At 33.3% G+C, this 14,100-nt stretch overlaps 1 protein-coding gene across 1 annotated transcript in view; it reads right to left on the reverse strand.

Annotated features, from left to right (window-relative positions):
• Nucleotides 1-6,845: 6,845 nt before the first annotated feature.
• Nucleotides 6,846-14,100, reverse strand: part of CARNMT1 (carnosine N-methyltransferase 1) — a 45,635-nt gene continuing 38,380 nt past the window's right edge. The window contains exons 7-8 of the mRNA XM_072597469.1: nucleotides 10,159-10,262; nucleotides 6,846-9,443 (exon numbers count right to left, since the gene is read on the reverse strand). Coding sequence (XP_072453570.1) covers nucleotides 9,342-9,443; nucleotides 10,159-10,262 — 206 coding nt within the window. The 3' untranslated portion in view covers nucleotides 6,846-9,341. The remainder of the gene's footprint in view (nucleotides 9,444-10,158; nucleotides 10,263-14,100) is intronic.

The following is a 14,100-nucleotide window of genomic DNA, read 5'->3' on the forward strand; positions in this document are numbered from 1 at the left end:
GCCACTACCTCTTATTGTTATTTGTCAGTGTCTGTTTGATCTTTCTGTGCTATTAGTATTGCTTTCATTTTTAAACTTTATTTTATTTTTAATTTATGGGAAAAAACAAGTATTTCTATAACAGTACAATAAAAAAAAGATGATTGCACATGAAACTGCAAATCTGTTATGCACAACCTGCTATTCCTTTCAAATATACAACAAAATTATCATGTAAATTTCATTTTTCCCTTTTTTCTTCCCTCCTCCCCCATTGCTTTTAGAATAATGTGTACATGAAACTTAGAAGGAAAATAACATCCTCACAGTGTCTTGTAATCTAATTTTTTCAGTTCTGTAAACCTTCAAAACAAATCTCTCCTTCTCTTCACATTCCTAAACTCCAGTTAAGTTTTAGACGTGCAAGGAAAAAGACAAATAAGAAGGGAATCTTCTTTCAAACCATAGAAATTTCTGACTTTGTGACAAAAACTGTAAGTTCTCCACTGTGACTCTCTGAATTATGGTATGGAATGGTTTTATACATGCTGAAACATTCTAGCAACTTTTGGGTTAACATTCTTTAGAACTTGTTTTAAAAGAAATAAAAGACACCCTATCCCTCAGTAAGAGAGATTACTTATTTTACAGCCAAGAAAGGTCATTTTTCTGATTAACAAGAAGCCTGTAAACAGTAATAGTTAAGTTTCAAAAATTAAAAACAAACCCAAAACAATGCAGCTCACATTAATAATGTTAACTTTTTCCTGATTCACAGAAAAGAGAAAAGTCTGCTTAAATTAGGTAAATAAGTTTTATTAGATATTCTAATTAGATAGTTGGGAGTTTAACAAATTAAAGTGAATTAAAAATCAATTTAGAACTCACTTTTGAATTAGTGTATTTTGAACTTACAAATTTTACTATAAATCATGAGATTCCTACTCATTTTTATAATAAGTTATGTATTTGAATTTTTGAGAACTTTCTTGCTTCTTTCCCACAAAAAAGAGAAATTTAGAAAGCAACCTGAAATGTAAGTGAAATTTACTGAGATAAATGTTTTATGTACGTTACTTTTGTGAATAATATATCAGAACTTAGTTGTTATTTGAATAGACCAAATTTTTGTAAACTAAGATTTTTATAATTGCTAAAAGCATCTTAAGATTTTTTAGTGCTTCCACCTCTTAGGGAATAACCAAGAGGCAATGATTCAACAAAGTTTAATTGCTATAAGAATTGGCAAAGTCTTAACTATAGTGAAAGTCTTTGGCATTGGTTTTAACAACAATATATGCTAAGATTACAGAGGAGAAAATCAATGAAATAAAGATTAGAGAATAATAGTCATCGAAATAAGGAGAATTTAGGGAGTGAACAAAATAAAGTTAAGGGAAGAATGTGAAGGTAATAAGAAAAGTGTGGGTTTTCATACCATAAGAGAAGTATAAAAAGGAAAAGGAAGTTCAGATGTGTTGACAACAAGGTTCGAGGGAAATTTTGGCTATGTTACAATAAAAAACATGTGAGAAACATTATCTATTTTATGTGGAAACTGCAGTAATGACAATTACAACTTGGCCTGAAAGTAAATAGAGAAAAGTTACAGTTAGGAGTACACTGATAAGTAGTGGGTTCTTTCTGAGACTTTAGATGTCACCATTAGTAATTGTAGAACCTAGATTTGAACTAAATTAGGATGTGTTCTTAAGTGTGCTTCCCTATTGGGATAATTGGGGTAGATCAGAAATTAATATCAGACTGACACTTTAAAAATCTTTGGCAAGCTGAAAATAGTAGGAATCAAAATGTGAAATGCTTGGAATAAATGGCCCTTGTGAAAAATGTAATGTTAAGTAATTGAAATTATAAATTAAAATTCAGTGTGATACCATTTAGAAAATAAATCCAGGTGTAACTGAATTTATTCTGGTCTCATTTTGAGAGAAATGTATCTCTTCTACTAAGATGCTTATGATGTCAGAATTTATTTGGCATTAAGATAGTGTTAAAAATGCATGGATCAGGTAATTTGTTAATTGTGTGATCTTAAAACAAGTTATCTGAGTTTATCAGTCTGTAATGTGGATAAAGATAATACCTAATATTAATTTGATAATTCATTATATTAGAAATATTGGTAAAGTGGTACATTTTTAAACTCTGGATTCCTTTGGGTTATAGATTCAATTCCTGTAGATTTAATTGTTGAAAGAATGATGTAAATTGTTTGAAACTTCACTTGGAAATGCAGTAGATAATAATGTTTTTACTGTGGATCTGATATAGCAGAAAACATTTTAAGATGTCCTCATCTGTGTATTGAAGCATTCTAAGATCTTCCTAGCCCTATGAGTAGAATGAGGTATTTTAACAACAATGATTTTACAATTCCATATAACCACTTTCCTCGTAGTAGTTTGATATATTGCAGGTCAGCATAAGAAACTGGAATTTTATGGGAGTTTTGTGGAAGCAGCAGATGACAAAGGATAGCAGGTGACACAGAAGATGTTTAGAAACTCAGAAATGCATAAAATATATGTACAGTATTGTATAATATCAACACATTTTATATTTTATTACCATAATAATTCAAATCTCTTCTCTGGTATAAAGAGAGGGCCAAAATTTTTTTATGTGGATTTTCCAGATTGTGAGGGTGCCACACCCTTAAGCCCCCAAATGTGAAAGAGATAAATGCATATTTAGCCCAGAATATTTTGAGTTAACCTAACACTGAATTTAAACCAATAAAGTCTTGTTTATCCTAAGTGCTTTCATTTTTGTATACATTACTTTTTTTGCTATAGATCTTTTAATGAAATGTGTTTTGTATTAATGCTTTTCCAGACTGTGAGAATGGTGATTTTAAAGACCACTTGTGGCAGGATTATTGTTTTTCTATATGAGGATAACTTGGTAATGCATTTGACTAATTATTAACATCTGATTAGTGTGAAATTTTGTTTCACATTTTAAACTCAAGAGACTGAAATATTTTTATTATGTTTTTAAATTTTTTTGTATTGTGAATTCTGGGAAACTTGTATAAGAAATGCTATTAAGTCAGTGGTAAAATTACATCATTGGAGATTTTAATTTTTAAAAAATTTGGATAGCATGAAATAATTCATTAAGTTATTGTCATGATATTGAAACCTATGAAGCACTTAATTGGGCATATTTTAAAAGGAAAAAATAAGTGCTAACTTTTTGGAAAAGAAAAGGGGGTACTTGTAATTTAAAAAAATTTTTTTCCTTACTTGTATACCTACCAGCTTCAGCAAGGTCCTGAATTTCATGAATCATTAGCTCTATGAAAGAGTTAGTGATTTGGTTTATTTAGGGAACAGCATCCCCCTCCCCCATTTAAATCCTCCTTGAATGAAGAAAACAAATTAAAGTATGTTTATGGAATAGAAGTGATATGTGCGCTACTTTGTGATTATGAAAATTAGAAATACATTTTTGTCTTAAAGGGGGTAGTAAATTATCATGTATTTCCTATCTATGTGACTTTACATGTTATAATTGCTGTTATTTTTTTTACATCAGGATGAAGTTTAAACTGTATTTGAGAAAGGGAAATAATCGAAGAAAAGAATATTAAGTACAGCCTTTTGTGTGTGTTTTTTTTTACAAGGCCTGATTTTTCACTTGCTGGCTTATTTATTACAACTTGAGAGTGTCTTAAACAATTGTGTCCAGCCCTGCTGTGATTAGTGAGACTTTGCTGTTTCAGGTGAAACCTTTTGGGACTCTAAATTTTCTTTCTGAGCTTCTTTTTCATTCTGAGCCAATGTTTCATTGCCTCAAGAAAAAAACCAGCAGCTCAATGGGAGTGGATGTCTGTCCCTGGGAAAAATATTGGGAGGGTGACTTTGTGAAGGCTAAGTAGGGCCCTCTTGACTTCGTTTTCCTTACAAGAAAGCTTCCCCCGTTAATTCTAAGCCTGGCTGTGTTATCCTGTCATACATTTGGCTGCTTATGCTATTCTCACATGAAAGCAAAAGGTGTTGAGTCATTCTGTGCCTTCAGGCTCAAGCCTGGAGGACCTGCTTCTTCCTCTCATACCAAACCTCTTCAATCAGGACAAGTCTGATGCAGTATTTCAGCACCTCCGCATTGGTATAGGATTCAAGTATGGTGAGACCTTGCTGCTTTCAATCGACAAACAACTAAGTAAATGAGTATTTGGGCTTGTTATCTGCCTGTTTATCGTTATATATTTGTGTATAAGATGAGGTCCTTAGATTTTTCAGAATGATACGAGTGTAATTAGACAATGCCACAGGAAATTATGGGACCAAAAGTACAAATTTATTACTCAGTGAGGTTATATCAGAAACATCGCTAGTTTTCTTTTAAGGAAAAGAATTTCAGTGTAGTCAGTTATCCTTGAGGTAACTTACAGGATAGCTCATGTTACCTCAAAGGAAAAGTCAATTTACTTCAATTTATTACTTAATATGGGAGCATGTCCCAAGTGCAAACATGCTTTCCTAGCACACGACTCACTGAATACACACTACTTGGAGCTCATTACTTAGTCTGCTCCTCCCAAGGTTTGTTACCACGGGAGCAGAGTGTGTAACTTCCAAGTGAACCCGTTTGTGTAACAGAGCTCATCTCCTTACTATGAGCACTGCTGTCCACATTTCATGAAGGCCAACTCCTCATCTGTCTCTATTCCTCCCAAGGGGGGAACTGAATCAGAATTAACTGTAATTGGAAATAACTGATTTTAAAAATTGAGTTTTTTTAAAAGAAAGTAACAAGATCAAACAATTATTTGTTATTCTAAATTTTCAGAAATTTGAAAGGTTTTAAGAGTTTTGCGTTCTGTAGTATTTTAAAATATTTAGCTTAAAATTTTTTAGTTGGCATTTAAATTTCTTAAATATATTAATGTAACAATTTGCTAACTTGGATCACAGAGAGTTAATGACTATGGTCAGTCAATGCTAATTTGAGAAGCACTCTTAACCCTAGCTTATATGTCTACTTCGGTAAATATTGAATCTTTAACCAGGAAGATTCATTTTCAAGTCACATTTGCATAGATTTTTTAAAAGTTTCTTTAGCTTGTTGTTAGCTAGAAAAAGAGAGGGTATATAGGTTCCTAGTTTGATATTCTCATAGCCCTATTGTCAGCAAGATGAGAACTGCAAGGTTTGAGCTGATTTTAACTAATTATTAGAGAGGTAAAATTTAAGAATATGTCCTATATGGTATTGCAATATATTTTATAAAAGACTAGCAGGAAAATCAAAAATCTGCAAGTGATATGGAACCAGAGAAATAACTCTTTTGAAGAGAAGCCCCCTTCAGAACTACTCTGAGTATAAGCCTTTTTCCAGAATAGAGGACCATCAGCCTACGGAGGGACATCTGAATTTTAAGATGAAATACAATGACTAAATAAACATTGGGAGTGGATTACTGGGATACTAGGATACTTGATATTAATGTTACCACCTATCATTATTGTAGTACTTTGGCTTTTCATTTCATAAATATCTTTGATGAGTAGTTGCCTTGTGGTGAATGTCTCTTCTCAATTTAGTCCATGGTTTTATATATTTTTTATTATGGCTTGTGCTATGAGTAATCAATCTTGTTATTCTTTTTCAACTTTTGCATTAGTTAGTTAAGGCCCATTTGGAACTTCCACTGGAAAAACTTGTCTTAATACACCCTATTGTTGATAATGATTATGTGTAAAAGACCTGTAAGGATTTTTTTTTATAGATGAGTGATCTATAAGAGATATTTATCTTTCCTTAATCAAAGAGAGGAATTGAAAAGATTAGGATCAATTCTGTTTAAAGTAATTGCTTTTGTCCTACAACTGCTTCAATCACAGCTCTCTGAACCCAGTTGAGCGATTCAGCGGGCCTATAATAGGTTAAGTTTAGAAATCCAATTCTCCTGTTAAGCACTGATTTATTCTTGCCTCAAGGAATTGAGCTAACATTGGAGGAAGTCAGACCTGATATCTTTATACAACCAAGCTATGCTTCAAGAATGTCTGGGCCACTGTCTCACACCTGCATTCAAATAATGAGCACTTCTTATTCTCATGAGAAAAGAAGGGGGGGAGGTGATACCATTGCTAGCCCCATACTCCCAACCAATCATTTTGTTTCCTGTGCCTCAGCTTTGTAACCAATCATGTCGTCCCCAATCCCATAATGTAGTCTCCTCTGTTCTATTCTTTGTTCAGTACTCTCCAAAACCTATAAAAGGGGAGCATATTTCTGTTAATAAATGTTATGTTGCTCAGAGAATGACAGTTTACCCTTTTGTTAAATTTCATATGCAACAATTTCAAGGTTCTGGAATGCTGTGCACAAAAGCAAGAATGAACTCTAGGAGGCTCTCTTAAGAGCCATTAGGTATTTATCAAAGAATCACAAAATTTGGAGCTAAAAAGGGAACAATGATCATTTGGCCTAATTTCTTCATATGAAAGAACTGAGGTCCAGAGAGATTGAGTGATTTACTACCAAGTTACATAGTGAATTTGTGGCAGAATCAAAGCTAGAAGCCAAGTCTCTCTATACCAAGACCAATTCACTTTCTTCTTTATCATGTTGCCTCTAGTTCCTGCACTGAAAAATCATCTGTTGTGTAGTGACTTTGAAACTTACTGGTTCAGATAATTAGAGCTGTAAGAAACCTTAGGAGTAATTTAATATCCTCATTTTATATATGAGGGAACTGAGGCCAAGAGAGGTTAAATGACTTGCCCAAGGTCCTACCAAGCAAAGGTAGGATCTGAACCCAGGTTCTCAGACTCCAAAGCCCATATTCTTTACACTGACCCCACTGTCTGGAAGCAAATGATCAAGCTCATATAATTTCATAGCAATTGCAGATTTTAATGTTCAAGAAAAATTAAGTCCATCATACACGATTAAAAATATAGGAAAGTTCATGCAGACATGAAGCTTCCAATTCAGCAATTTTAGCTGCTTTAGAAATGAAGATTACATATCAATACAGTACATTTTATAGTTGCCAAACAACTTCATTTGAAGTTTTATACTGTGATTTATACATCTTTTTTTTTTTTTCTATTTTACACTTTCCATCTTGCACCCTTGATCAACCTGTGTTGTTTTAGATTATGGCAAGAAAAATTAAGCAAAGTTACATGCTTATTTCCCTTTTATTAAAACATGAATGATAATGCTTATGCATATAGAACACTTCAGAAAGTAACAATGAAGAACATGCAATTTAGTGATAAGGGGTAATTAAATATAAGAAATACTAAATCATAACCTCCACTGGAGCCTTTTATTGATCTACGCCACCTCTTCAAGTTTAGAATATTTCAAATGCAAGACAAACGAAAAAGCATTATAGAATGGAAAAAAAAGAGATTGAAGAGAAAAGAAAAAGAAACTTGTTCTAAATTCAACCAACTGAAACACTACATATAATTTGGAAATATGTTACATTATTATATGATAGATGCAGAAAATAGAAAAAAAGTAGTTCAGTAATAAAGCTAACTCACACATACTGATATATTCCTGCTTTAATTCTAGTCAAAAGATCATAGACTGTTTTGACTCAAGTGTATGAAAATGAAGTAAATACTGGTAAATTGCTTATATAAGTGAAGTATTTCAAAATTATCTCCATTTGACATGCTCCAACTTTTTCGAAGGGTTTTACTGTCATGTTCCTTTCAAACATCCTTCTTTTCTAAAGTTTTTTGAAAAAAGTTCAAATTAATTTGGGGAGGTAATGATTTATGGTATTCTGCATCAATATTGCAAGTACTCAGGGATCAAAAAAGAGAAAAAATGATTCAATAAGGTAAAGTCCTCACAAGTCTCATACTCCAATGAATAAGGCAATTCAGGGGATTTTTCTTACTTCCTTTGTAGTCAAGGTTACAGAAGCCCTATTAAAAATATGCAAGTAGAAGAAAGTAGTGACACCTTAATGGAGTTATGACTTCCTAACTTCATTGAAAACAAGTACCTAACTAAAGATTTCCCAGAATTTTTCTTACCAATAAAAGTGTCATTTTATCAGCACATTATTATAATCAATAGATTTATCTAATACATTTCACCACAAATTTTTTGATACTATATATTGTAATCTGTGAAATTCTTCAGCAAGAGCAATTCTTCCCCTCTATAAATTTTAAAGTGTGGAAGCGATAGTCCTGCAAATGACAATTTCCACAAAGCAAATGTCCTCCAAAAAAGGAACTACTAGAGGTAGAAATTTAAAGCCGCCAACAATCATTAGAATTGACCTGCTTAATCCAAAATTACATTAGTAGCTGTTGCTAACAATATTTAAGGTGTATCTTATAGGCAGAAATGCAACCCTGATTTTCACATTCACAATTTTCCCACATCACACCACATCTATGTTATTACCATGGTACAGATTTTACCGTGTAATTATTTTTATTTTAGTGTGTAGTTATTCTAAACAGAATGCCTGGTTATTAGTCATTCAGATAGCCTAGCTAAAGGAAAAAACAACACGTAAACATTTACACTGATGAATTCCATGTGACTATAGCTTAAAGTCTTAAGTAATAAGTGGGCAAAGTCTTATTCCCATTTTTCAAATTTATTACATTTTAAAGACAGGGCTTTATGCCTCATTTCAGTCTCTGAGGTCTTGTCAAATGTTTCAAAACAACCCAATGACTAGTATTTTTTAAAAATTTGTTTAGTATGACCAAAAGATTCAATAAAATTCACTGATACTTAAATGCATTATCTGTTGATGACCCAATTCAATATCACATGAAAAAATTTTTAAATACTCCTCTAAATCAAGTTGAACTGTAGAAATGAAATGCTCAACTAATTTTAGTGATAAAAGAAGCTTATGAGATAGTCTACCTCATATCTAAATTGAGAAAAATTTTCATTTTGAGATGAAGATGGTTTAGACATTTCTTGAGCTGAGTGTGTACGTGTTTATAACAAGGCCAAGAGTGTATTACGATTTCAATACTACTGAGTCATCAGTGCAGCAGCCTTACAATAGGGCAGCCTCATAAAGACACATAAGGATAGATTTTCTACTTGAGACAAACAGTTCTGCACTTCAAGGAAAACGTACATTTGAAGATCTTCCCTTCACTTTCACTCATTCGCAGAGCACAAATATGCATGGCATAGTACATGTCTGGATAGCAACAGACATATATTAAGAAAATAGACACTCTATCTAAATCCTGTTAGGAATAAAGAAGGCACCGCTGATTTGAGGTTGTGTCCTGTCACCACCGAGAGTTGATTTTGCGCTGTTTGTTTCAACATTTGCTCCATTAATCATTTTTTTCCTGAAGAGCTCATAAGAGAAAATTACTGTGGTTTACGAACCACAAACAGCACACATTCATAGTAGTATTTCATCATAGAGAGGTCGTTCACAGTGTATGTGGACAATACAGATTCTTGTTCTACCTGCAATAGAAAATGACACATTTATAAAATTTGTGAAGTTGAATATCTCATTTATCTCAAACAGGTTCCACATGCTTTTAAATTCTGTATGGCTCCAAATTTAACAGAGAATTTTAAAGTCTTATAATTTAAGGCTAACTGGGGAAAAGATAAATTTAAATTAGCTTAAATCTCAAAGTTATAATTTTGAAAAGGAAAGGAAAAATGCAGTTTCAAATACACAAAATAATGAACAAAATGGCATTCAGGTTCAAAGTGGAAGTCTTGCTTTTAATAAAAAGGCAATATCCACTTGGAATTAGCAACACAATTTTTAATTTTAATTTTGGCATAATTTCCTAACATCCTTGAAAAATGACCTACAATTCCATTTAATGCTATCCCGGAGAAAGAACTGATGGAGTTTGAATAAAGATCAAAGCATACTATTTTTCGCTTTCTTTTTTTTTTTTTGTTCAACTTTTCTTCACAGACTAATATGGAAAAATGTACTGCACACGTATAATTCATCAGATTGCTTACCATCTCAGGGAGGGACAGAATTTGGAACTCAAAATAAAACAAATGTGAAAAATTGTTTTTACACATTGGGGAAAAATATTATTTAGAAAAAAGATCTTCCTCTTACTCCCTAATTTATACTATTTGTCTTTAATTATTTTACAAACTAAATTTTATAAGCACTAACAGTTATTAATCTGTATTATATCCTTACCTCTATATGGAATCCGTACTGGAGAACAACATTTTTAATATCCTCATAGCTCAATTCAATGGAAAGTTCATTTGCCAGATTTTCAAAGTGATATAGTAAAGGACCTATGTTTTTAAAATAAAATGAATCAGTTACCTGATTGGTAAACATGCACATACCAGCACATAAAAACAGAAGGTGAAATAGCAGCTCTTACAGGATTATGATAGTTTAGCTAATAAGAACAAGAAATTAAAGTTTTATCATAAGTTAAAAATCTGAAGATGAATAAAGGCTAAAAATAATAAATAGTTTCAGGATAGGAATGGAATGTACTGTCTACTTTTTTGCACACAGGCATAGTGAAATTCATTGAAAACAAAAAGGACTGGAAAACAGTAGGCTTGATTAATGAAGACCATCTAGTTGGTTCTTAAAAGCTTAAAAGTACACTATTTTGAGTATTAGATCAACATAATTTCAAAACATTTCTAAATGTGCAAACCATGTTTTCAAACTACCACTCTCATTCTCTTTCTCCCTTCTGTCCTAAAAATTTTGAAGGGTTTTTATTCCCTTGCTTTTTAAATCACTGTTCAATTTATCAGAAGAGAAAGTAATCAGTTTATGCTTTAAACAAAATATCTTGATTCCTCATATTCTCACCTACTCCATTAACTCCTCTTCTAACTGTAACAGACTTCACAATTGATTACTCCAAGGGTGCTCTCACCATCACTACTAACTTTCATACCCTCCTGAGCCTCTTCAGTGGTAATTCTCAAGCCCGAGTCTCTCAACAAGACTTCTACATGGTTGCTTCCATGGATACTTCCAGGGGAAGATAGAACCTCTCAGTCCTGACCTGCTAATCCAAACCATCCAACTTCAACCTGATATTTGTGTGAGTCCACAATACTTTAATTTCTTGTCACACTTCATAACAGACAGTTCTAAGATTATCTTACTTCTCCTCAATCCCCATTTCTTTATTCAACTAAGGATGTTACTTCCTATTTCACTGACATCTGAGTCCCCTGAACTCTCATATACCTTTTCGCTCATTTAAATGCTTAACAGTACCCATTCTTTCACTCTTCTCACAAGTCTTTGATAAATCCAATGACAACTCAAAGTTTATTAAGCACCTACTGTGGTAAGCTACTGAAGATAAAAAAGAAGTTTACGTTCTTCTGGGAAGAATGGTGTGTACATAACATGGTTCACAAAATATACAGAGAAATTTCCAGAGGGAGGGACACAATGATCTGATATGAGCTGTAGGTTTGTTATCAGTAGAAAGGGCATCCCATTAGAAGGATAATGCTGACAAGGACAGCTACAAGGGAGGAGGAAGGGCTGGCCAAGTATTTCCTTGTTCTCTTTAAAAATCTCTACTTACTCTTTAGATTCCATCTATTTCCATATATGAAAAGATAAATGCTCCTATATTACCCCTTTTTTAAAGCATTTTTTATTTTCTCTCCCTCAACTCACTAGACTTCTTTTTCTTTTCTATATATACGCAATGTTCTCCTAATATAAAGCAAAACAAAATAAAACTTTAACCTTTTAGCTCCACCATTATCTACAATTCTATTTTTCTCTTTTTTATTGTGGAATTCCTACTCTTCTGCCTCATTATGGTACAGACACACCATTTGCTTTTTCAAAGGCCATGCCAAGAGAAGCACAGGCACTATACCAAAAGAGGAAAGGTGTAGAATATGGTTCTGGTGATGAACCATAAATGTCACTAGAGGAACAGTCTATAATGGCTTATGACCGGGGCAGCTGCAAGGGGATGAATTTTTTTTGGCTACTAAAACTTTCAAAGATCGTATACAAAAAACCCCAGTGAGTTACAATTTAAGTCAGTAGAGGGAGTAACTATGTGGTGAAATCATGGATCTTAACAAACATCCTGAATGACCAATCTATATCTTCGGTGTGAATTTTTTTAATTATCTATCTCCCTTGACTGGCAATTTGGCTTCCATTCCTATCACTCAAGTGAAAACTCTTTCTTGAAGGTCACCAGACTCCCTTTTCTCCTACATGTCAATCCTTCCTACTGTCAGACTACTTTTTAAATAAATAATCAGATCACCTTATTAACACATATTTCAGAATTTAGACATTCAAATGAACAATGCCACCTTAAGAACCAGACCAAACCTTAATTAAGACAGAGGCTTGAGTAGACAATATATCTTATTTATACCCTTTAATGAAAATAAATGCCTTAGATACCTTAGACATTAAAAACAGTATCATTCCATGTCTGAAGCCTAAATATAAACTGAACATCTTTACATCTTGCAATTTTGTATTCCCCTTTAAATTAATAAAACTCAATTTCCCTCTGAGATTAATCACTTTTAAATAATAACTCCTGCCAAGGGAAGAAAAGCTACTTCAAGGTGAGTATTTTAAAAGAGTATTCATGACAAAATTAAACGTCTAGCTCTATTAATAAAAACTGTATACCAACTGATTAGAGATGCAAGAAACTCATTATTCATTATGATTTCTTTTAGTGTTGAAAAAAATTAGTGCCCCTCCTTGCCATACATTTGCCACCAATGTCTTCCTCTCTCAGATCTACTCTTCACACAGCTACTGATCTTCCCAAGGCATAGGGCTTGTCATGTCACCCTTGCTCAAAAACTTTTAGCAGCTCCCAAATACCTTTAGGATAAAATATAAATGCCTCCTCCAACTAGTTCAAACCAACCCCTTCATCTAATCTTATTTCACATTATTCCCCCTTAACACACTCTAGGTTCCAGCCAAACCAGACTACCAACTTATTCCTAAAACTGACATGACATCTCCAATCCCTGTGCATTCGCAAGTCACTTCCACATTCAGAATACATTCATCTTCATCTCTGCCTTTCAGAACCTTTATTATCTTTGAAGGCTCAGTTCAAGTGCCAACTTCTCTGTGAACTTTTCCCTGTATTCCACAGCTACTGGTGCTCTCTCACACCTCAAATATTCCAGAAGAGCTTTGTCTCTGTTCTTTTCACTCCATACTCCTGTATTATACTTATCTGTGTTTAAAAAAAAAGTAGCATGATGTGGTAAACATAGTAATGGATCTGGAATTAGAGACCTGGGGTTCAAATCCCACCTCTGTTACCTGTATAACTGGGTAAATCATTTAACTTCTCTAGGTCTCAGTTTACTCATCTGTAGAATAAGGGGGTTGGATCGCCCCTTTCAGCTCTAAATCTAAGATGCCATGTTGTCTCCCTTCAGTATAACAAACCACTTGGAGGTAAGGACTATCTTTTTTTTTTTTTAAATATATCTTTGTCACCTAGAATAGTGCTTTTCATATAATATGCATATGTTAAAGGACTAAGCTACAAAACTAGACCTCAACATATGTCCTTAACATTCCTGGAGGTGGGGAAGAACCATGGAAAGACATATATAATCATTAAGAGAAAAGACAACCAATTTTTTTTTCTGATCCACTTACATATAGCTTTTTTGTTCTTCAATTGTTTTATTCCAGTCATGTCCAATTCTTCATGACCCCATTTAGGGTTTTCTTGGCAAAGGGGTTTGCCATTTCCTTCTCTAGTTATTTTACCGATGAGGAAACTGAGGTAAACAGGGTTAAATGGCTTGCCCAGTGTCACAATGCAGAAAGTGGATGAGGCCAGATTTGAACTCAAGTCTTCCTGACTCTAGGACCAGTGCTCTGCCATGCACTGCATCACCTAACTGCCCTACATACAGCTTAACAGTTAATAACCTTAATTAGAGCTGAAGAGACAAAGGTTTTTTCTCAAAGCATCAAAACTGAAAGGGACATAGCCCCTACAAGCAGGCAGTGTATTAGCTGCCTGTGGGAAAACAGCTAGAAATCTTCAAAACATCATAAATTACCACAGACTCATACTGCAAAATGTGGCAAAAAAACCACAAAAACTGTAAAGAAGCATTA

This window comes from Notamacropus eugenii, chromosome 3, assembly GCF_028372415.1.
Source record: "Notamacropus eugenii isolate mMacEug1 chromosome 3, mMacEug1.pri_v2, whole genome shotgun sequence".
Taxonomy (NCBI): Eukaryota; Metazoa; Chordata; class Mammalia; order Diprotodontia; family Macropodidae; genus Notamacropus; species Notamacropus eugenii.